Source organism: Pan paniscus, chromosome 12 (genome assembly GCF_029289425.2).
Source record: "Pan paniscus chromosome 12, NHGRI_mPanPan1-v2.0_pri, whole genome shotgun sequence".
NCBI lineage: Eukaryota > Metazoa > Chordata > Mammalia > Primates > Hominidae > Pan > Pan paniscus.
Genome location: NC_073261.2, coordinates 92,971,682 through 92,996,250, shown reverse-complemented (window position 1 = coordinate 92,996,250; position 24,569 = coordinate 92,971,682). Strand labels below are relative to the sequence as shown.

Below are 24,569 nucleotides of genomic sequence, written 5' to 3'. Positions count from 1 at the left end.
GCTCAAGTTTCCTAGTTCTGGGTCTTAACTTTGAGGCATTATTTAGAAAGTGAACACTCGAGTTGCCATAGTAAGTCATAATCCTTCAATGTGGCTGAATGTGTCCATCTGGAAGCCATCCAGCTGCAGGTGTCTAGCATGTATATATATCATTTCCCTGCTATGTTCGGCTGCAGCCAAATGCTAGGAAAATACCCCCTTGGTGGGACTTTGGAATTTCATGGTATTTATTACTAAAGCTTCTCTAAGATTCTCATTTCTTGTTCAACTTATGTCAGGTAGCTGTAAATATGTTGGTTTGGTTGCCAATATTCAATACCAGTAACCAAGAAAACATAAATAAAATGCAGTTAAGCCTTGTTACTTGTTAGCAGAAAATGCAACAAGGCCTTGTGAGATGAGCTCTGAGCTGGTTATTGACTTCTGTTCAGTACTTGGTACCAGTGATTCCCTGAGTTGCCAAGCTTGCTGTAATAGTGAACGTTATTCATTTTCAGACAATAGGGCCAGTGATAGAATGCTTACCAGCCAAACACAGAGAATAACAAACCTTTGTTCTAGACAATGTCTAGAAACTGATCTAATGGGCAGGCCTTAACAACAGCTAAAATTTTTGTGGGTAGTAGAAAAACATAAATTTTTGGAGTTGGACTTGGCTTTGCAACTTAACTAGTAACATGATACTGGACAAGTAATTTAACTTCTTTAGGCCTCAATTTCCTTATCCATGAAATGGAGATAATAAGACCTTAGCTTTCGGGGTGTTAAAAGATTGAAAGATAATATAGGCAATTTTCCCAACATTATATCTGTCACATTACATTGCCACCAACAAATGGTATTTTTAGATGCTGTTATTACTTCATTTTCTAAAATCCAGCACAATGTTGATTACTAATTCCCCATTAACTTAGTGAAATCTCTTTTCAGGATAAAACAGACAGACAAAAAAAAATTTTAAATCTAGGAAAATCCTATTATCACATTAAATAAACACATCCAATGCAAGAAGGACAAAAAATTTCTTTAAGAGTTGAAAATTACAGTATTAAGCGTGGCTCCTTCCTACTGTCATTGTAAAATAACCTTTGGAGATACTGCCTCACCATCCATAAATATGGGGGATTTTAGTCTTCATGTCATCAGTTGTGGTCCATTTACAATGAATGAACTTTGCCATAAGCACCAGGCCCATTTCTTATATTCATACTATCCCAGTAGGTTTGTGATAGAAACAAGTTTGACAGTGATGACAGTATGACTTTGGTGGAGCACACTGGGAAGAACACCTGATTGAAGAAAATAAAATGAAAAATTCAAAGAACAGAAGAGTGAACTTAAAATGAATGAGAAGGAAAATTTAAACAGAAACAAGACCAATGCAGAAATAAACAAATAATTTCAAATATCGTTAACTGAGGCCAGGCACAGTGGCTCACACATGTAATCCCAGCACTTTGGGAGGCCAAGGTGGGCAGATCACTTGAGGTCAGGAGTTCAGACCATCCTGGCCAACATGGTGAAACCCCATCTCTACTAAAAATACAAAAATTAGCCGGGCATGATGGTGCGTGCCTATAATCCCAGGTACTCGGAAGGCTGAGGTAGGAGAATTGCTTGAAACTGGGGGGCAGAGGTTGAAGTGAGCCGAGATCACATCACTGCACTCCAGCCTGGGTGACAGAGCAAGACTCAGTTAATGAGAGCATTGGAGAGTGTGAGTGGTGGGGCAGAGATGCAGAAAGCCTAGTGGGGAAGGTGGGGATCATAAGAAAGGTGGCTCAGGTGGTAGTTACCAGAATGTAATATTTTGGATCAAGTCAAAGGACGGGAGAGAAATGATTTTCTTGAGACGGAGTCTCTCTCTGTTGCCCAGGCAGGAATGCAGTAGCAGGATCTCGACTCCCTGCAACCTCCACCTCCCAGGTTCAGGCGATTCTCCTGCCTCAGCCTCCCAAGCAGCTGGGATTACAGGCACGTGCCACCATGCCTGGCTACTTCTTGTATTTTTATTAGAGATGGGGTTTCACCATGTTGGCCAGGCTGGTCTCGAACTCCTGACCTCAAGTGATCCACCCGCCGCAGCCTCCCAAAGTGCTGGGATTACAGGCGTGAGCCACCGTGCCTGGCCCATATCTGGATTTTTAAAAGATTCTTTCAGCTGCAGAATGGAGAATAGATTGTAGTAAAGACCTATACTGAGGATGGGGAAACCAGTTAGTAATTGGTTAAAATCATTCAGGCAAGAGATGATGGTTGTCTAAACCAGCATGTGTCCATGGAGAAGGGAAAGAAGTGGTTGGTGGCAGAATTTCTTTTGAAAATAGATTCAGAAAGATTTACTGATCCATTGTCTATGGGGAATGATCAGAATCAAGGATAATTCCCAGATTTCTAGCTAGATATTTGGTTGGCTGATGGTGCCATTCCCCTGCGATTGAGAAATTGAGAGTGGAGGGGAGGAGAAACAAGTTTGTGGGAGGAAAATGATGAGTTCACTTTGGCAGTATTGATTTAGAGATGCCTGAGATTCCAAGGAGAAATTTTGTTTTAAATGATTTCCCTTGATCATATCAAGGGGAAATTTTGAGTTAACTTCTAGATATCCATTACAGACTTCTGAGTTAAGACCTGGGCATCTTTAAGTGCGAAGAATTAGCAGGAAAAAAAAATATTGGAGGAAGAGGCAGAAGAGTGAGAAGTTAATTCACGTAATGTGGTCCCTGGGAGGACAAGAGTAAGGGATCCATGCACAGGTGGAGGGATTGACCTTGGATAAAGAAGAGGGCCACTTCTTTCAATGCAATAGCAGGAGAGACCCCCAAAAAGGGCATCCATGTGGGTAAATTTCTCATTTTTATGGAAGGAAATCAAGGAAGTTTCTGTCTGGCAACTTCCATTTACTCTAAAAAGGAGACACGGTCATCTGCCAGAAGGTATGATGGATACCGTTCTGAGGTTTATTGAGAGGAGAAAATGTACAAAAGCCATTGTGAAAAGAGAAGAAAGGAACCAGAATTATCAGGATTATTTCTGTCAAGAGTAGAAGGCTGATGTTTTTCTTCTCCTGGAGGTATTTGTTTTTTATTGTTGTTGTTGTTGTTTTTGAGAGGAAGTTTAGTGTTCCTTGCTTTTTGGGCTATTGTATCATCTACCCATGTCATGTTTCTAAAATTACTTCAGAAAACTTCTGGAACAATGTTTGTGGCAAATCTCCCCTGCATTCAAGAAGCAATTATGAGTTTCTATTGTTATGGTCTAGTTACACTTTCCATAAGTGTGAGCCTCAGAACTAAAGCAAGGCTGGCATTTGTTAGGTGGTGTCCTCACCAGGGCACAGATCCTAGCTCCCATTTCACCTAGGTTTGCTTGATATGGTGAAGAGGACGTTAAGATACCATTGGAAATGAAATAATAAGAAAATCAGGCAGGGTGTGGTGGCTCACGTGTGTAATCCCAGCACTTGGGGAGGCTGAGGTGGGTGGATCACTTGAGGTCAGGAGTTCGAGACCAGCCTGGCCAACATGGGGAAATGTCCATTTCTACTAAAAACACAAAAATTAGCCAGGTGTGGTGGCACATGCTTGTAATCCCAGCTACTTGGGAGGCTGAGGTGGGAGAATCACTTGAGCCTGGGAGGCGGAGGTTGCAGTGAGCTGAGATCATGCCACTGCACTCCAGCCTGGGCAACAGAGCAAGACCATCTCAAAAAAAAAAAAATCCAGATATGGTCATGCCATTCTCCTTTCAAACAATGGCTTCCTGTTGCCCTTTGGATAAAGGATATACTCCTTACTAAAGCTTATAATACTGTCATGAACTACTTCCACTGACGTTTTAGTCTCATCTCTTGCCATAACACTTTAGTCATTGTAAATGTCTTTTTGATTTCTCATAATTGCCATCTTCATTACTCAGCTAAAACTCCTCAGGCTTCTAGACTAAATTAGTGCCCCTCCCTCCCTGCTCTGTGCTCCATAAGATATTTTATTGTCATTGTTCCTTTAATTCTTTGCTAGACTATAGAGGCAAGGATTGTATCTGTCTTGCTTATCCATTTATTCTTCGCTTCCCCAACACCAACCCCTTCTACCAGCCACTCTAGTATTCTGTTCAGTGTCTGGTGTCTAGTAGGTCCTCAGTAAGTATTTATCAAATAAATTAACTGTCTTTCAGAGTTTTTATTATTTCATTTACTAACCTCAGTCTTAATTCTCCTATGGCGTATCAGGTAATATAATCACAGCACTTTTAAAAAAAATCTCATGTCTGTGGTGATAAAGAGAAATTAAGTTTGCATATTTCCAGAACAATGAATGCTGACATCTTTGGCATTAATCTTTAAGACTTCAAGGTTTGTAACAATTACCACTTGTATTCATGAAGGATTAGTCATTTAGAGAAACCTCTTTGTCTCCATATGGAGGTCATATGAATGTAAAGATATTTATGTAGTCATTTATGCATAAAGATAATAACTGCCATTGGCAGGGAAGGATCTTCAAGAAATTCTTTTATCTTGGAATAGAGATAATGTGATAGACAAGACAATTGTTGAAAGTTCTAATATGGCCAACATCATTTCAAAACGATTTGTTGAATACTTACTAGTTACAATATTTCACCTTATAAATCCTACAATTCTAGAGTCAAGAGAAAGCTTCCCTGTCATTTTGGCATACTTCCTAGATACCGTCTGGGAATTTAGTCTACAACATCTCTGACAGTCATGACCTAACTTTGGCTTGAGAACCTTTGAGAATTGGAGTCCCTTGCTGGTGAGGCTGCTTGGCCCCCTAATAGGTGCTCCAGTGTCATCGTATTTTTTCTTCGAATATCTTTTCTCTTCTCTAAATGAACACCTCTCTCCCTTTCGCTTCTACAAATTGGTCCTCTACTTCAGGCCTCAACTTAAAAGACTTTTAATATGGGAGGGGAAGAAGTAGTGCAGGTAAAAGGAGACCCTTTCCCTGAGCATTCAGCGTTCTGCAGGCTCCGTGATGGATTCACTTTATGTGACCTCACTAACTCCTTAAACAGTCTAGTAAAGTACACAGCATTATGGCATTTTACTCAGAGATAAGTCAGACTTTCCCCATTCAGTTACCTAATGTTGAAACCCAATTTTTTTTAATGGAGAGGTTCTGAGTCAAGAGCCTGGTATGCTCATTTATATCTGTTAATGAACAGTTACATGGAATTGGCTACCTTTTATTATTTCTAAAATTGGGAGCACTGTTCTTAGTGTCCTAGGCAACCTCAGAAGGATGTTTTTTGACAATAGAGGCTTCACAAGTCATGTTAATGAACGTCCTTTTGCTACAAGAACATATCGTAGCCTTTGAAATCACACCCAACAAAACTCTATTGCCCTTTAAAAATAACACTTTTCTTTTAGAAATAATTCAAACCCTGGGAGAAATTTGGCTTATTGTGTCCCTTTCAGACTTGGGAGAAAATGTATATGCTGGAGAACAATAATTTTCATGGCCGCCAGAGAGTACCTATCAACGCTACAGCAAGTCCTAAACAAACAGCAAGTTCTTAAGGCCCCATTGGGAGACTAAACAACCTGCTCTAAAATAACATTGACATTCATGTTGAGACAATCAGTAGTGATTTAGGGTCAGAGTTTAGTGATCATGACCACAGACTGTTTTAAGGATTTACTAACATTTCAAAGTCAATGTTTGGAAATTCTTAATGAGTAATCCACTGATATAAGTATATTTGCATGAAACAGTAGTTTATACTATGTGTATAGAACTTGGTTTTGTTGCATATGTGGGTTTTTAATAGGCTGCAAAAAGCTTACTTGATTTAAAAAAAAAATTGTATTACCAAATAACTGTTTTGAATATTTGCCCTTGTTAATTGATGTTGTGGGTGAAGTTTAGACAAAATCTCAAATACCACCTATAACTCAAAGTTTTTGAAAATGCTTTAACACAATGTGGATTCTTTGGGGTTATCATGATCTAATTCTATATGGGGGTTTCTTTCTGTTCTTTTGTCAGGTTCTCCAAAATACTTATCATTCAGGTTGAATAAACCAGTTCTACGGACTGCTTCTTCCGTGCATTTCCCAATGATGCTAACTGCCCTTAAAATTCTTTCAGATTTGGAACTCTATCTGTATGGAAACAACAGGTAAGTACTTCTTTAAATTGTCATAAATTATGTAAGAATTCTAATAAAAATTAAATATGCCTAGAGAAACTAAAAGAAACGTGCTATGATGTTAATAGGAGTTATCTTTGGATGATGAGTTTTTTCCTTAATGTCCTATTTTAAATAATAAGTGTATATTGCTTTTGTGATAAAGAAGCCTTATTTTGAAAAATGCAGTTGTAGACACAATAATGTCCACACATAGGAAATGAGATCTCAGGTAAATGTGCAGGTGACAGAAGGTGGAGCAGAGACTCAGACACATCTACTGATTGCAGAAACAGATTGTAACCTGATAGCCCGGCCCACCTGGCCCATCGTGTGCCAGTTTCTTTGCAGATCAGAAATATAACCCTAAACATGGTGATGAGTCTTTGGTTCCAGGTTATCTCTAACCCCTTATGGGGATGTGAACACCTTCCCCAGACAGCTCAGCTGAGTAATTTTGGTTTTGAATTGAGAAACCAGTTTAGTCTAGGCCTATTTGTTCTAAGTAATATGTCTACTCTTCCGTGAGTAACAGGCTAAAAAAAAATGTCTGTATACACATGAAGGTAATCAAACTTGTTAATTGTTCAATCTTGACTTTTAAGGGTACTGATAGAGTTTACATTAGAGGAATCAGAGAAGTTCTGCCCCAGAATGTCTTGGAAAAGGCAAGTTCTAATGATGAATATAGGCAGATTCTATTAAGTTTAGAAAACTGGCAGAAATTTTTGTCCCAGTGATGTTTACTTAAAGCTGATTTAGTAAACAAACTTCAAAAAGTCTCTTAAAAATGTATGGTATCTATACACACTCACATAAATATACTCATATTCAATGACAAACCTCTGACAAGTTTCATGATATTCATTTCCTCACCCATTAATCCACTCGTTTACTAATTTAGTGAATAATTTTTGAGTATCTTTTATGTGAGAAGCAAAACCTTAGGTGTCAAGGAGTATACCAGAGAACAAACACAAAAATCCCTACAATCTTGGAGCTTATGTTTATGGCACTATAGAGATTTAAAAACAAATAAACAAGTAAAATATATAGTTTGTCAGATGGTGTTAAGTGTAATGAAGAAAAATAAATCCAGGAAGGGTGGTAGGACATGCCAAGTGAGAGGTGGGTGAGAGCTGAGAGGTGCGTTGTTTTAAATAGGTCAGGAAAGGCCTTACAGATAAGGTAACTTTGTTAAAAGATATAAAAAAGTTAGTTCCAGATGACTTTAATAATCTGCTTTCACAAATCATTTGAGCAGCAGAATTGGGAAAGCGTTTCATCCAGCGTTTCTGCTGTTTTTATTGAACACTTGAAATAACCCTTTATTTTATGTTCTAAGAGTGGTACCTTCAGCACAAGAATCTGGTTCTTTCACAGAATTAATAGAGGGCAAACATTTTCTCCCCAGAGTTATGTGCCTGGTGAACAGACTCATTCCAATGTCACTCCAGTGGTCTCACTGAACTAATACAACCATACATATGGACATTAGGTATTTTTTCCTATTCATTCACATGTTTGTTTTCTGAAGTTGACTATGAGCCTGTTGAAGGTAAGAATGGGACAATGATTTGTTCATCTTGGCAGCCTCAATGCCTAACCAAGTTCCTGGCATAGGTCAGGTGCTCAATGATTGCCAGTTGAATAAATAAAGTTCAAGAGTAAAATAGACATTGACTTTAAACAGCTCATGAGATGAATCCTCAATGGCTGCATTTACCTACTAAAATGTCTAAAGTGGATAAATGTCTTACAACATGACAGCCTCCCTCCTGCTCCAAGTCCTGTGGGGACCTGGCATCAAGGACCTGCTCTGTAAAATAAAGTGATGATGTCTATCCAGCAGCGATGCTTTTGAGTATAAGCAACTATAAGAGGCTATTGCCAATCACGTTTTCCCCATGACAGTGCGGCAAATGGGATAGCTGTCATCCCCACATTTTCCTTCTGCCTCTGTAACAGATAATCTGTCTTACATCTTCTTTCTGAGATGATGTGGAGGAGTGATACCCTTTACACTAGATTAGCAGGCAAAACTATGATGGTTTGTGATATCCATGCTTGTAGAAGTAATAAGAAGAAAGGGAACACAGAAGCTTTATTTTATAGTGGAGTCCTGATTCTAGGCCTTAATAATTGCATGGTTTTGGGTAAGTTGCTAAATCACTGTGAATCCCATCACCTCATCTGTCAACTGGGAATAATAATTACTACCTTACAGCATTGTTGTGAAAGTCAAGTTCAATAATATATGCAAAGCATTCGGAATGGTGCATAGTACATAATGTGGGTGTTCAATAAATTAACAGTAGTATTTTTACCACTGCAGAGAATAATCTTACTCTCAGGCAAGTAGAATCTGTTACAGTTGTTGAATATTTATGTAATCATTGAGGATGTTTATAAATATATTTGCTTCTAAAAATTTTTTCCTTACATATTCTTTTATTAATATTAAACCAAGTAACATTTATAATATTCTTGAATATCTTATCACTTAAGAACACGAGGAAAGGTGGCCGGGCACAGTGGCTCACACCTGTAGTCCTAGCACTTTGAAAGGCTGAGGTAGGTAGATCGATTGAACTCAGGAGTTCGAGACCAGCCTGGGCAACATGGCAAAACCCCATCTCTACAAAAAAAAAAAAAAAAAACAAAAATAGCCAGGGGTGGTGGCGTGTGTCTGTAGTCCCAGCCACTTGGGGGTCAGAAGTGGGAGAATTGCTTGAACCTGGGAGGTCGAGGCTGCTGTGAGCCAAGATCGCACTACTGCAGTCCTGCACTGCAGCCTGGGTGACAAAGTGAGACTCTGTCTCAAAAACAAGAACGAAAACAAACAAACAAACAAAAGGATATAAGGAAAGTATAAAACATTGCATTAAAAAATTTCAGCAGTGAAGTGGGATGGTATATAACAGGGAACATTTCCATGGCCTCCAAGCAGCATCCATCCCCGAGAACAGCTTAGCAGGTATTTTGGCATCATAAAAGGTTGATGTAATCTCAGTCATTATGATACTTTTCTTGTACAAAGATACAGTCTATGGAAGTCATTATCTTTTCAGGTAGGAAAGTGATGCTCTAATGGGGTCTGAACTCTAGTCTAATAACTTTCTCTCTTTTTTTTTTTTTTTTAGACTTTTCTTGAAGTACAACTAAGGACAGGTTACCACTAGGCACTAACATCGCTGACTTGCATGATTATGGAGATGGTCTATCTGATGCTGAAAATGTCTCTAGTTTTTTGACAACGGCTAAATAACCATGGGATCGAGTGGCCTTGGGAAAGCAGCAACATTAGATGAACTGCTGCGCACTTGCATTGAGATGTTTGGTACGAGCCTTTTCTCCTTTCATCTCTTTTGGATCTCTCGATGCTCTCACTTTCCTCTATTCAGAGGCAAGTTGCTTGTAGAACAGAGTTCAGTCTCTGTACCTTGGTATTTAAGGCCTTTCGGATGGACCCGGGTCTGTCTCTCCAATTTCACTGCCCTCCATATTTCTTTCCCTTTACTGCCCACAGCTCATACCCCAGTCAAACTGTCTACTTAATGTTTCTGGAACATTCTCTGCACCTTTCTACCACCATCCATTGGTCATATTCCCTTCACTGAAATTCTGCTTCAGGGCCCTCTCAGATGTTCATAGTACCATTCTTAGTCTTCTTGGTCAGGAATGCTGCTTGCCTCTTCCCCCATCCCATATCCCATTGTAATTCCTTATAGCACATGGCATATGCCTCTGTAATTGTTTCTTGGTCTTTTGACGCAGATGAATGTGAGTAGTACAATTGACTACATTCTACATTCATACACGTCATATCTGCTACTAGATTATACACTTTTCAGCTGTATGCTCCTTGTGTTGTTGTTTTCGTATCCACCTCAGCATTTTGGGTTATCCGTTGCACAAAGAAAGTCAACCCACATGGGAGTAGTTATTTATTAAATTGATTACTATAGAAACCAGAGTTAAACCAGTGCAGGGTTGCCAGATAAAATACAGGATGACCAGTTACATTTGAATTTCTGACAAACATTTTTAGTGTTAGTATGACCTAAATAATGCCTGGGACATACTTACAATACAGAAATTTATCATTGTTTCTCTTAAATTCAAATTTAACTGATTGTTCTGAATTTTATTTATTAAAACTGTCAACTGTAGACCAGAGGAAGGGTAAGACCCACCCACCTTTACTTGCAAGGAAATACTAGCCGAAGTAGGAGGTAAAAGATCACTGGTCGGCCAGGCGCAGTGGCTCATGCCTGTAATCCCAGCACTTTGGGAGGCTGAGGTGGGCGGATCATGAGGTCAGGAGTTCAAGACCAGCCTGACCAATATGGTGAAACCCCGTCTCTACTAAAAATAGAAAAATTTGCCAGGCGTGGTGGCAGGTGCATGTAGTCCCAGCTACTCAGGAGGCTGAGGCAGGAAAATGTTTGAACCCGGGAGGTGGATGTTGCAGTGAGCCGAGATCATGCCAGTGCACTCCAGCCTGGGTGACAGAGCAAGACTCCATCTTAAAAAAAAAATAAAAGATCATTTGTCTATGAAAAATTTTTGACATATGACACTACTGTGTCTCTACTGATGTTAGAAAAAGTAAAGAATAGCACTATTATCTCCTCACTTCTTGTTTTATTTTTCTAACAGATGACAATGGAGAGCTGGATAATAGTTATTTGCCAAGAATAGTTCTACTGATGCACCGATGGTATTTATCTTCCACTGAATTGGCAGAAAAACTTCTCTGCATATATCTTTTCAACTACTGTGTAATTTTTACAATCATAAATCAAGCTCTGTATTTAGATAGATTGTCTATCCAAAGCCAGTAAATTAAGATGAATAAATAGTCTTTGGTTATCCAGCTGTTTTGTGAATATATATAGATATCTAGACGAAACACATCTGGATGATAGACCAGATAGTTGACTCTCCATCTGGATGTTTTGGCTGTACTTGAAAATAATCACTAAGATGTAAAATGAAGCAGGAACTGTAGGCTGGATGTTTCTAACTTGTCTTAAACATTTCTGTTATTAGAACAATGAGAGAATATTTAACAATGATTCAAGACCAAATTTGTTTCTTCTGGGATGACAAAGTGGTGGGCATAGAGGATGCAGCTTAATCATATGGAAATACAGCCAAAATAATATGCTCTTACTTGGGCACAAACATCAATTTCGTTTTCACATCTCCCCTTGTTGCCAAGACACAATGAACATTCTAGCAGACTTATTATAATTTGTTGACTGATACTAATTTTAGATTTTCTTCTGAAATGAAAACAAAAAAATCCCACGTGGTTAGAAACACCATTCCATAATGAAGGCTTTTAGCAGTCTACCAGTTCTCTACATAATGCAGTCCAGAAAAGTGGTTGAAAGCCAAATGACTGAAAATGCAATCTCTCATTTGTAAAAGGTTCTATTCCCTGAGAGCCAATGCTTATTATACAATCTCTAATGTCAGTGCCTGCAGTCTCTGCCTTCTTCAAGCCCATGAGGCCCTGGAGATGAGTGAGAACCCCTACAGGGAGGGGGAGCCTTAGAGAGAGAGGCGCAGCCTTAGAGGGAGAGGCACCATCGAGTGTTATTAGGGCCTGCCAAGGCTTCTGGAGCCAGTAGGGTGTCCACCTGTTCAGTTCAAGCTTCCTCCACTTTCTACTTCTTCTCTTCATCCTCCTCACAACCTCAGAGCAGAAAAGGATATTAGACAGTCTATAAGGTCTGTGGAAGTGAGCAAGATCCTAGCTCCCAGTGGTCCAAGGGTCATATGACTCCACTGTTGAGGTGTAGAAAATAGGTAAGGATGGAGGGCATTGACTCAGTCTGGCCATATTCCTGACAACCTAGACATTGTCCAAAGAATGTACCCACCAACAGCATTCTCACCCTTAGCATGGCCACCAATGCATGAAACACAAATAAAAGGGGATATTTAGGCATAGTAACGTTTAATGTGGAAAGTTGAAGACTGCCTGTGAATCGACATTTCTATAAACTTTCCTCCCTTTGGATTCCTTGCTCATGCTATATCCACAGTGCCTGGCATATACACAAGCTCAATAAATATTTGTTAAAAAGAATATGAATAAATACACTTACAAGTAAATAACACAACTTGAGTATTAATATACCTGAAAATGACATTTTCAAATATTAAAGAAGAAATTAGAGTACCCATACAGTTACACATAGCATAATGACGGGGATACGTTCTAAGAAATTCATCATTTGATGATTTCATGATTGTGCAAACATCATAGAGTGCACTCACACAAGCCTAGATGCTGTAGCCTACTACACACCTAGGCTATATGATACGGTGTATTGGTCCTGGACTACAAACCTGTACAGCATGTCGCTGTACTGAATTCTATAGGCAGTTGTAACACAATGGTGGGTATTTGTGTATCTAAACATAGAAAAGGTACAGTAAAAATATGGTATAAAAGATAAAAAGTGGTACACCTGTATAGGGTGCTTATCATGAATGGAGCTTGCAAGACTGGAAGCCGCTCAGGGTGAGTCAGTGAGTGAGTGGAGAGTGAATGTGAAGGCCTAGGACATTAGTGTACAATATTGTAGACTTTATAGACACTATACACTTAGGCTACACCAAATTATAAAAATATTTTTCTTTCCTCAATAATAAATTAACCTTTGCTTACTGTAACTTTTATACTTTATAAACCTTTAAAAACTTTTTAGTCCTTTTGTAATAACACCGTAAAACACAAATATATTGCACTGCTGTAAAAAATATTTTCTTTCTTAATATCTTTATTCTACAAACTTACTCTATTTAAATTGGTTTTTTTTACTTTTTAAACTTTTTTTGTTAAAAGCAAAGACAGAAACACACGCATTAGCCTAGGTTTAGGTTTACACAGGCTCAGGATCATCAATATCACTGTCTTCCACCTCTATCTCTTGTTCCACTGGAAGGTCTGCAGGAGCAGTAACAGGCATGGAGCTGGTCATCTCCTATGATAACAATCCCTTCTTCTGGAATAGGTCCTGAAGAACCTGCTGAGGCTGTTTTACAGTTAACTTTTTAATTTTTTTTATATAAGTAAAAGGAGTACTCTAAAATTACAACAAAAATAATATAGTAAATACATAAACCAATAACAGTCATTTATTCTCAAGTATCATATACTATACATAACTGTGCACACTAGACTTTTATATGACTCACACAACAGCAGGTTTGTTTACACCACCATCACTACAAACACATGAGTAATGCATTGGGTTACAACATTATGCTGGCTACCATGTCACCAGGCAATAGGAATTTTTCAATCCCACTATAATCTTATTGGACCACTGTCATATATGCAGTCCTTCATTGATTGAAACGTTGTTATGTGGTGCATAACTGTATAAGGCATTAATCCTAAATACAAAATCTTTTTGGTTAAAATAGTGTTTCTCGGCCAGGCGCGGTGGCTCACACCTGTAATCCCAGCACTTTGGGAGGCCGAGGCGGGCGGATCACAAGGTCAGGAGATCAAGACCATCCTGGCTAACACGGCGAAACCCCGTCTCTACTAAAAATACAAAAAATTAGCCAGGCATGTTGGCGGGTTCCCACTACTTGGGAGGCTGAGGCAGGAGAATGGTGTGAACCCGGGAGGCAGAGCTTGCAGTGAACCGAGATGGTGCCACTGCACTCCAGCCTGGGCAACAGAGCGAGACTCCATCTCAAAACAATGTAGTGTTTCTCTGTACTATCAACTTTAATTATGTATAGTTGCCAGACTATTTGTAATTACAGTTGGCAGTTATTGGTTAATAAGTGTGGAGGAAGGCAAAACTAATCCTGTAAGTGGCTTCTTCTTCAGACCAAAAAAATGCATTCCAGAGCTATAATAAATCAAGTTTCAATTGTTCAGTGTTGAAGTCATCAGAGGCCACTTCTCTCCATATTTGAGTGTCTATATAACCCCAAATGTCCCCAGCATGGCCCTCTTATTAGGAATTGGTATACATTGAGGGCACAGCTGCAGGGGTGTGCAAAGGAAAGGAGGTGCAAGGATTTTTTTCTTTAACTGGTTTACATATCGAAATGCCACTGGAGAAAGCTGCAATGAATTTCGATTAAAGATCTGCTACTTCATGAGGTAAATATATTTACAAATTTAATTTATTGTAGTTTCTGGTTCTGGCATGGTTGTAGTTTCTAGTTCTGGAATCGTGGACAATTTCCTTTTCCCCAAGCTGCAGACCTAGTTTGACAACAGACTCTACTCTGATACCCCTCCCACCAACTTTGTTAAAATTGGCTCTCCTCTGTTGGGTGGGGTGGGGGGAACTATCTTTTGGACTAGAGATCAAGTAGTAGTAAATGTGATTACGGAATGAAACTAGCTCTTAGAAAGGGTGGATTTATTTTCTTCTACTCCCTCACCACACCCATTCCCATCTACTCACCATGAATTGAAGGAAGGGTTTCCTCTCAACTGAAAGAGAGGCTATGAGTGGGAGCGGTTTTAGATTGAAGGAGGGCAGAGAGAGGCTCCATGTGATGGATGGGGGTTTGGAGACAGGAGATGGCTAATTTGAAGTGTGGTCCTGGATGGTCCTGGACTTGGTGTTAAATGTAGTCTGTAAAACGGTACAATCGTTTCCATAGATAACCAACTTGCAATCTTCCAGCTGCCAAAAATATTTGATGCCTTTCAGGTACTGGATTCTGAAGTTTCCTGCAGAGTTTAATTTGGATCTTGGTTTGATTCGTATGACTGAGGAATTTCGGGAAGTAGCTAGTCAACTAGGATATGAAAAACACGTCAGCCTCATCGACATATCCAGCATGTAAGAGTGGCACCGACGTCTTTCACACCCAATAAGTCCACCACTTAGGGGAGGAAGTAGTGATCACCCCACTTGTTCTGAGTCCATCCCACTCCTGAATCCAGGTTTGCTTCTGTGAGGAAAGCCTTGCTGCAGTGAGCGCAAGCCGTATGGGACACAGCTCATCTCTCCAAGCTTCAGTTTTTTTTATTTGTAAAATGTGGACGATACCTTTCTCATGAGATTATTATGAACATTCAATAAGGACACAAGATAGCACATGAAAGGATTTGGCATGCAATAGATGCTCAGTGTTAGTTACTGAGTGTGAATCTACTTAATGTCTCTTACACCTTCACTAATTAAAGTGTGGTCTGCAGACCAGCAGCATTGGTGTTACCTGGGAGCTCATTAGGAATGCAGCCTCTAGGCCCCACCTTAAACCTGAATTGGAATCTGCACTTTAAAGATCCCCAAGTGATTCACATGCAAGCTTGAGAAGCTCTGTACCATGGTGCTGCTGAGGTTGGCCTCAGAACAACAACCTTATGGTGGTTGACCATAGATGTGCCAGGAGCTGGTTAGCTCAGTTATTAGGTAACTGGTGCAATTAGGCCACTTTCATATCAACTAGGTAACTTTGCACAGGGAAGACTATTTGATGATCCTAAATATGGCTATCCATCTTGCAAATGTCTGTTCTTGTGTGTTACGTGTTCATAGTCTACTCTGTTTTCCACTGTCGATTACTATTGAATACTTCTTCAATAGTAATCAATAGTGAATGATCCAGGAATTATAAGGGATGTTTGGTGAAAATACATATTATTCAGGATCATTCCTAATAAGTCAGAACCTCTGGCAGCGAGGCCCAGGCCTCTGTCTTTATAACAAGCTTTTCAGATAGTTCATGTTATACTAAAGTATGAGAACCACAGCTTCTAGTGGTTTCCATGTGTCTTAAATCACCACCTATATCCTGATAAACTCCCAAATTTATATACTAGCCCCGACCTTTCCTGTATGATCCAGACCTTGCCGGTCACAAAGACACTAAGTAAGAAATTCTGGATGGATCAGTGCAAAACCTACTCTGACTGGAAAAACAACTCCAAGTTTATGTTCTGTTGGCAATTGGTCAGTGGTTTTCTCTTCCAGTATGAAAGACAGGGCATGTATTTTGCACAAGTCCCTGGAAGCAAGCCAAGAGTTGCAGAGTCAGTAGGTTAATAACTTCCATTGAGTGAAATGGGCTTTCAACACATTGACCGGACTCACTCTTCTTTTATAGTCCTTCCTATGACTGGATGAGAAGAGTCACACAGAGGAAAAAAGTATCCAAGAAGGGAAAAGCCTGTCTGCTGTTTGACCATCTGGAGCCCATTGAATTGGCTGAGCACCTCACTTTTCTGGAGCATAAATCTTTTAGAAGGATCTCAGTAAGAAACTTGACATTTATTCTTCCAAGGATAACAACCACCATGCCAACTTTCCCAAGAGCTGCATTTTCATACTCTGAAGTGTTGGCAGCTTCTATCACTGTGCTCTGCTGGAAAAGTGCCCTTAATTCACAGGAACAATCCCTTTTAACCAAAGATAAATATTATCCTGTCTTTATTTTATGGCTCAGGAGCTATATTTCTGTTGCTATTTTCAATGTCTCCTTTCATAGGATTAAAGCGTGATTTTTCTAAACAGTCAGTGGAGATTTAACCATTCAAGGTTGATTTAGCTCCATTGACTTCTCCCAAGTGAACATATTTTGCTAGGCCCTTCGTTTTTGGGAAAAAATATTTAGTTAGGTTCGGATTTGTATAAATGGCTAATTATGGGTGTAGGTTGAAAATAGGAGTTGTAGACTTTAAGGAGAATCTCAACATCAGGTTGTTTCTTTCCCAGAGATAGAGATCCTGAATTAAACTTTTCTTTCCTACTCATCTTGATGGAGCCTCATTCCTTCTCTAACTCCCCCTTTTCTTTCTCTGGTCTGTGATTTCTTAGCCTCCTGCTCTCTATCCTCCCGTTATGGTAAACATTTTCCACACTGGTTCACAATCAGCCAGCCACTTTGCTTTGTCTCGCCAAGCTGTGGGGAAGTCGCTCCTCCTCCTTTTCCAAGGTGTCAGAGAATGAATTACATTATTGCTTGCAAAGAAGACTGTCTTGGTTAGAAGCATGAGTTTCTGAAAGACTGATTCTTTCACTAAGTAATCCTAATTGGAGAGGACCTTAACAATTCCCCGCAGGCAGCCATGGGAGTCCCCTGCACTGTTTATATGATAGAAAGCTCTTATGTATTTTTTGACATCCATGCTAACATTCTGAAAATGTGTTTGCCTTGCTAAAGAGCAGCCTTACTTCAATTAATTTTTTTATTCTGTCTTCTTTTTCTTGAAACAACTTTACAACTGATGCTAACTTGAAATAATTATAATTACGTTCATTTCCTCGTCTTTATTGTATACCGTTATATCTTTAACTTGCCTGATTGGAATCACCAGCAGTGTGTTAAAAATGGAGATTCTTGGCCGGGCGCGCCTTTAATCCCAGCACTTTGGGAGGCCAAGGTGGGCAGATCATGAGGTCAAGAGATCGAGACCATCCTGGCCAACGTGGTGAAACCCCATCTCTACTAAAAATACTAAAAAATTTAGTCAGGCGTGGCAGCTTGCACCTGTAGTCCCAGCTACTCAGGAGGCTGAGGCAGGAGAATTGCTTGAACCTGGGAGGCGGAGACTGCAGTGAGCCCAGATCGCGCCACTGCACTCCAGCCTGGCAATAGAGCGAGAGTCGGTTAAAAAAAAAAAAAAAAGGAGATTCTTAGGTTTTTCTTCTGAAGATAGTGATCATTTACACCTAGAGTGTTCCCAGGAACCGGCATTTTACCAAGTGCCACAGGTGAATCTTATCACCTAGTAAGTTTTGAACTCATTGGAATACAACTTTGAATCTTGCCTCTTTCTCCTCCCACCAAAGCTGTGATGTGTAGTAGTGGGTGTCTTTGCGTGGGGTGAGTAGTGGGGTTTGAAAAGCAGCAAAATAACATTTTAAAGACACATGTATATTCAAACTTTTAGGATGCCATTGTAAATGTGAAATAAAAGAAATTGTGTTGTTGCAAAACAATATCTCACCTTTTCTATGCAATATTCTAATTTTTTATTTTACAAAGGCTCTATTATAATTCAGAGTCTCTGAATCTTCCTTTCCTAGTTCACTGATTACCAAAGCTATGTCATCCATGGCTGCCTGGAGAATAATCCAACCTTGGAAAGATCGATTGCTTTATTTAATGGAATCTCTAAGTGGGTCCAGTTGATGGTTCTTAGCAAACCAACCCCCCAGCAAAGGGCAGAAGTCATCACAAAGTTTATCAATGTTGCAAAGGTATGTCTGGTAATCAGACTGGGTTCTTGAGTTCTAGATGTTCGTTCACTCTGTTGAGAAAAGTCATTGAGGAAATGTGGCGTTCACAGTATAAGGGCATCGGACAACTAAACTACTCGCTGATGTCTAATGAACAAATCGTATTTTTGTCATGGAAGAAGATTGCTTTCAGAAAGCAATGCTTAGAAGCATTTAATGTAGCTATTTTTCTGTGAAATAATAGATATATTTCTCTGATTCTATTTGTGCTTCATTTTAAATTGATGTAATGTTTTACTTGGCTTGTTGTTATTAAAATTGTGCATAAATTTACTTGTAATTCAGAAAGTTTAGAATAATTTGAAAATCATTAAAAAGCATTGATGCATTTTTATTCCAGAAGCTCCTTCAGCTCAAAAATTTTAACACCCTGATGGCAGTGGTGGGAGGCCTCAGTCATAGTTCCATTTCACGCCTCAAAGAGACCCATTCTCATCTTTCTTCAGAAGTTACAAAGGTATAGTAGATTTGATCCTAATCAAAAGTAAAAAAATGCATTTGTAAATTGTTCAGGTTTAGTATACGCCTAACAAATGTCACTCAGAGTGGGAAAGTTTTCCTCTTAAACCAGTGGTAGGTTATACATGGGGACAAAGTAGAAAGGGAATAACCAAACCAGCTGAGTCCACCTGGAAAAACAGGTTGGAGGTGGTGGTAAGTGTCCTAGGAAGAATGCTTTGACATGCCATTAGAATATTGTAGTGGTGGCTGGGCCCGGTGGCTCATGCCTGTAATCCCAGCACTTTGGGAGGCCGAGGCGGGCGGATCACAAGGTCAGGAGATCTATACCATCCTGGCTAACACGGTGAAACCCCGTCTCTACTAAAAATACCAAAAAAATTAGCCAGGTGTGGTGGCGGGTGCCTGTAGTCCCCGTTACTGGGGAGGCTGAGGCAGGAGAATGGCGTGAACCCGGGAGGCGGAGCTTGCAGTGAGCCGAGATCGCGCCACTGCACTCCAGCCTGGGCGACAGAGCGAGAGTCCGTCTCAAAAAACAAAAACAAAAAAACAAAAAACAAACAAAAAACAAAAACAAAAACCCAACATATTGTAGTGGTAAATATTCAACAGGTATCTATTTGGTCCTGCTATGTGATAGGCATTGTGATACACAAGGTAAATAAGACAGAAATAGTTCCTACCCTACCTCCTGAAATAAAGTCATTGAATGACTACTCTATTCATAACACTGTGTTGGGCACATCAGAAGATAGAAGGGGGAAGTCATAGGCCTTGTATAGAAATCCTCAGATTTATAACTGAATTGTCATGAAAATATATATATATATATTAAAAACAGTGATCATTTTCCAAACTGAGCGTTTCTGCCACATTTATTTTCACGACATGGTAGTTGTTTTTCTTCTTGAGCAAAAAGGAGCATTTCATCCTTATGAAAAGATTCTCATATAAGAGTGCACTTTGCTACTTCAATAAGCACACTTTTAGCTGTGAGTTTAAAAGAAAAAGAAAAAAACTTCTATAGCAATTAAACAATAAGCAAATGTATTGTCCATCAGGCGTGGTGGCTCACACCTGTAATCTCAGCACTTTGGGAGGTGGAGGTGGGAGGATTGCTTGAAGCCAGGAGTTCGACACCAGCCTGGGTAACATAGCTAGATCCTGTCTCTACAAAAAAAAAAAAAAAAAAAAAATTAGCCAGGTGTGGCAGTGTGTGCCTGTAGTCCCAGCTATTTGGGAGGCTGAGGTGGAATGATCACTTGAGCCCAGGAGTTTGAGGCTGCAGTGAGCCAGGATCATACCACTGCACTCCAGCCTGGGGGACATACCTGGAAGTCCAGAGACAGAGCAGGCACGGTCTGATCAGACCTCTGACTCAGGTGCTCTGCCTGCCTCTGAGTATCAGAGAGTTTTGTTTTTTTGTTTGTTTCATCAAACTGTTTCTTTCCTAATTGGGCTGTCTGTAGCAATCGAAAAATTACGTTCCCTTGTTCATGAAAGTTGAAGATAGGGAAGACTTCTCACTTCAACTCTTCACCCACAGAATTAAAGACCTTTTGAACCAACTCAGGTCTTAGGTCCATCCCTGGACCAATAACAGTTGCCAGAGTAATACAATGTACTGATTGGCTTAACCCTGAGTTCCTGAACCAATCACAAACTAGAGGGATGCAATTACTCTGATGATAAATCGAAACCCATTCCTGGTTCTGGAAATGGAAACAGACTCTGTCTGAGTCACAAGGGCTGCTTTGGAGAGAGCAGACTAATCAAAATTGGGGTCTACTAGAAAGGTCTGGTTGCTGTGAAGCAACCAACGATAACTTGTCCATATAAACAACAGGAAGTAAGCCACAGAAGTACCGTTGTTTGACCTCAAACTCTGTACTCATTCCAAGTATAATGGAACTTATTAGGTAGTAAGTGTTTCATTTTCTTTTAGCTTTGTACCAGATCTCAAGTAAAAAGCAAAAACAAATTTTAAATGTTGTGAAGAATAAGAATCGGATAGAGGTTTATAGAGGCTTGGAGAACTACCAGTGCATCTTTTAAAATTATGTATTGGAACTTCTCTTACTTACAGAGAAAGAAACTGAGGCCCAAAAAAGTGAAGTGACTTGCGCAAGGTCACCCTTCTAGTTAGGCAGAATATAGAACCACAGCTATCTCACACCGCATTGCAACTTTCTCTACCCCATACTGTCCCAGATTAACCTCGAGTAATATCTGGAATGCAACTTTCTTGGAACAACTAAACAATTTTAATATTCGACATGCTTGAATTTGCGGACAGTAATATTATCATAAATTTCCAAACACTTAAGTATACATGATGCCATTTAATATCCCAACATCCCTAGTCGGTAGGCAGACGTGTAGGCTATTTCCATTTTATAGCAAAATGGAATAGGCTGCTCAATGCATAGCCAGGCCTAGTACTTTTTCTAACTTTCTTTTTCCTGATTCATATTTCCCTGCAGTAACATTGGTGCAAGTGATACTTTTCTCAGTAGCTGAGGAATTTCCTAGCCACACATTGCAGGGCCCGGGGGTGTGCAGGAGGGAAAGTTGTTTGAAAATTCTACTTTTCCATCTGTTCCCAGAACTGGAATGAAATGACAGAGTTGGTCTCCTCCAACGGCAATTACTGCAATTACCGCAAGGCCTTTGCCGACTGCGATGGCTTCAAAATCCCCATCCTTGGAGTACACTTGAAAGACTTGATAGCAGTCCATGTCATTTTCCCAGACTGGACAGAGGAGAACAAAGTGAACATTGTGAAAATGCACCAGCTCTCCGTTACCCTGAGTGAACTAGTCTCCCTGCAGAATGCCTCTCACCACTTAGAACCCAACATGGATTTGATCAACCTGCTCACGGTGAGTTCCAAGGAGCCAAGTGTGGGCTCAATAACTACTGCACCTTTCTTTCCAGGAGACACAGGAAGATGTGTGCCAGCAATTCATTCTGGGGGAAAATTGGTTTCAGAGTCAATAGATGAGAGGAAATCTCATAGAACAAGGGAAAAGGAGCCCTGATTAATATTTTCCATAACCAGCAAATCTTGGGGCAAAGAAATCTACCTTTGTTCAGAGGGGCCCAGTCTCTGCCATATGACTCCACTTCTGGAGTTCTTAGGCTCCTCCAGACTGTGCCTCAGCCCTCACTCTCCTTCACCACATTCATCCAACTTATCACATCCTTCTGTATGTCCTCCAGTCATCTGCTCCTCTTTATCCTCACTGCACTGCTTTGGCTGAAGCCTGGAGTAATGCAAGGACCTTATCTGTGATCCCCCTGTTCCCATTATGAACCTCCCAAACCTCCAGGATGTAGTTTACAGTCTGGCATTCGAGGTTCTTGAAGACTCAGTCTCCGACCGTCAGCCCAGTCTTCTTTGCCATCACCCTATCCCACATTTTCCCAGCCTTTGAGAAATATTGAACTTCTTGTACTTTCCACCCCATGAAATGCTGTCTTCTGCTTCCTGGCCTTTGGACTTGCTTGGAGAATCCCATCCCAACCCATCCATGTGGCAAGTTCAATTTCAAAAGCCTGTCTTTCTGGAGCATTCTCTCTCCCCCTCCAAAGCAGTCATGCATCTGACACGTCACCCTGGCTCTCTATATTTTCCTTAACTACAGGAGGTATCACTCTTTATTCGATTTTTTTCTGTTTACCTGCCTTACATATCACATCCCTAGCACCTCTCACAGTTGCTGGCATATTTGGGAACTCAATAAATGAACTGCATGCTGTATTTAGGAATGATGTGGCTTAGACAAAAGAAGTTCACCTACCACTCATTGTTTTTTGGCATTTGTGGCACACACGTTTAGCTGGTCTCTGCATCCTAGAACTTTTAGACACAACAGGTGTATAGAAGAGAACATTTCCCACTGGCTGCTTCTTTGTGGGAAGAAGAGGCATAACAAAATTCACTCGCCCTTCCTTAAACAAAAGTAGAGGTGCAACTTCCCTGTTTGGGTTTATAACACTGTAGCATCTGAAACTCAGCTGCAATACTGAATTAACTGTTTTCCTTGTATGGCTGTGGAAAATGAAACCAATAACTCCTCTTAATTTCTGAGAGCCTAAATCCCCTAGGTCTGCTGCATTGGAATAGGAGTGTGGTTTCTCGCCCTTCTCACAAACTGTTCCTAGACCATGTAATTGTTTACCAAAGAATAAACCCCTAAATGTAGGCAATAATGCAGCTATAACCTTCAAATAAAGCAGAAGTGGCCAACACACAGAAACACAGATCTCTTAAAGTTGAGTTTTTGTGAAAAATAGTAAATATACAGACTTTCTCTACTGGGGGCAGGGAACAAAACTCACAATAATCCAAGCACCTGCATTTATTAATGATTTGCCATGTAAATCTGTTTCCATGAATAAGTGACCAGAGTTGCAGCCCCAGTCAGACTGCAGACCTACAGCCACAGGTGATGTCTGCAGACCAGTCTCCATGTGGAGCCTAGGCTTCCAGTGTCTGTGTCCAAGCTGTCCACGATGTCAAGCATAACTTCAGAGAGCAGGTGCCTACCCTTGGGCAATTTCTCATAGAGCTAAAAGATAATAATGGGGTAGGGAAATTAATTTGAGTTATAAATGAAACAAGCAATGTTATGACAAAGAGATATTTTGAGAAATATTGAAGGATTTTCAATAAAATTTCAGGAGTACTGGCCGGGCGTGGTGGCTCAGGCCTGTAATTCCAGCACTTTGGGAGGCCGAGGCTGGCAGATCACAAGGTCAGGAGATCGAGACCATCCTGGCTAACACGGTGAAACGCCATCTTTACTAAAAATACAAAAAAATTAGCTTGGCCTGGTGGCGGGTGCCTGTAGTCCCTGCTATTTGGGAGGCTGAGGCAGGAGAATGGCGTGAATCCGGGAGGTGGAGCCTGCAGCAAGCCGAGATGGTGCCACTGCACTGGGCGACAGAGTGAGACTCCATCTCAAAAATAAAATAAAATAAAATAAATTTCAGGAGTACAAATGAAAAAAATCTGAACTCTAGAAATAAAGGCTAAGAAAAAAATTCCTTTTTGCTGGGGAGGAATCTTTCTCTCTCTCTCTCATATTGAAGGAAAACTTAGAAGCCATCAAGCACCGTATTTAGTAACTGCAGTGTTGGGTAGCATAGTGTAGTGGCAAAATCCTAGATGTGAGACCTTGCTTTCAGCCTTCCCTCAGCAGTTGCTTGGTTTTGTCTCCTTGCTAACAGCCTTGACTTTGGCTTTTTTTAAATAAGGGTTTTATGCTCATTTGTGAGGTCTTTTCCAGCTCTAAACTTCTAGGATTCTAGATGTAAGAACCAGTGGAGCCTTAAGAATAAGGAACCAAGAGTCAACTTGATTCTGTAGTACCAGCCCAATAGCTCATCACGATAGCACAATCCCATGTATGAGTCACCAAACTTCCAGTCAAGATCCTTTCTCTGTCCCCACAGCCAAGAAGAAAGTTTAGTGCATAGCAGTATACATTCCTTCTTCCTGACTCCTGAGGATTAATCTCCTCAACATGAGGACTGAGGAGGCTTCCATCTTGTGGTCACTAGAGCCCAGCGGCCATTTTAGGAAGCACACACATATCTGGATTAGACCCATATGGCTGACCACAGCTGCCCCAATGCATGCGAAGGCATCCACATGCCAGCATTGGAAGGGGTGATTCATTTTGCCTCAGGACTCTAAAT

The 24,569-nt window shown here is 40.3% G+C and overlaps 1 protein-coding gene across 4 annotated transcripts in view; it reads left to right on the top strand.

Annotated features, from left to right (window-relative positions):
* RASGRP3 (RAS guanyl releasing protein 3) overlaps nucleotides 1-24,569 on the top strand; it is a 157,873-nt gene that overhangs the window by 98,848 nt on the left and 34,456 nt on the right. For 3 of the 4 annotated variants that reach the window (XM_063594996.1, XM_063594998.1, XM_063594995.1), the window contains 8 exons: nucleotides 6,018-6,150; nucleotides 9,303-9,499; nucleotides 10,822-14,305; nucleotides 14,868-14,999; nucleotides 16,270-16,417; nucleotides 18,192-18,365; nucleotides 18,745-18,861; nucleotides 21,470-21,745. In XM_063594996.1, coding sequence (XP_063451066.1) covers nucleotides 14,301-14,305; nucleotides 14,868-14,999; nucleotides 16,270-16,417; nucleotides 18,192-18,365; nucleotides 18,745-18,861; nucleotides 21,470-21,745 — 852 coding nt within the window. In that variant the 5' untranslated portion in view covers nucleotides 6,018-6,150; nucleotides 9,303-9,499; nucleotides 10,822-14,300. Of the gene's footprint in view, nucleotides 1-6,017; nucleotides 6,151-8,368; nucleotides 9,500-10,821; nucleotides 14,306-14,867; nucleotides 15,000-16,269; nucleotides 16,418-18,191; nucleotides 18,366-18,744; nucleotides 18,862-21,469; nucleotides 21,746-24,569 lie in introns of those variants that run through there. The other variant, XM_063594997.1, reaches the window with a different exon arrangement.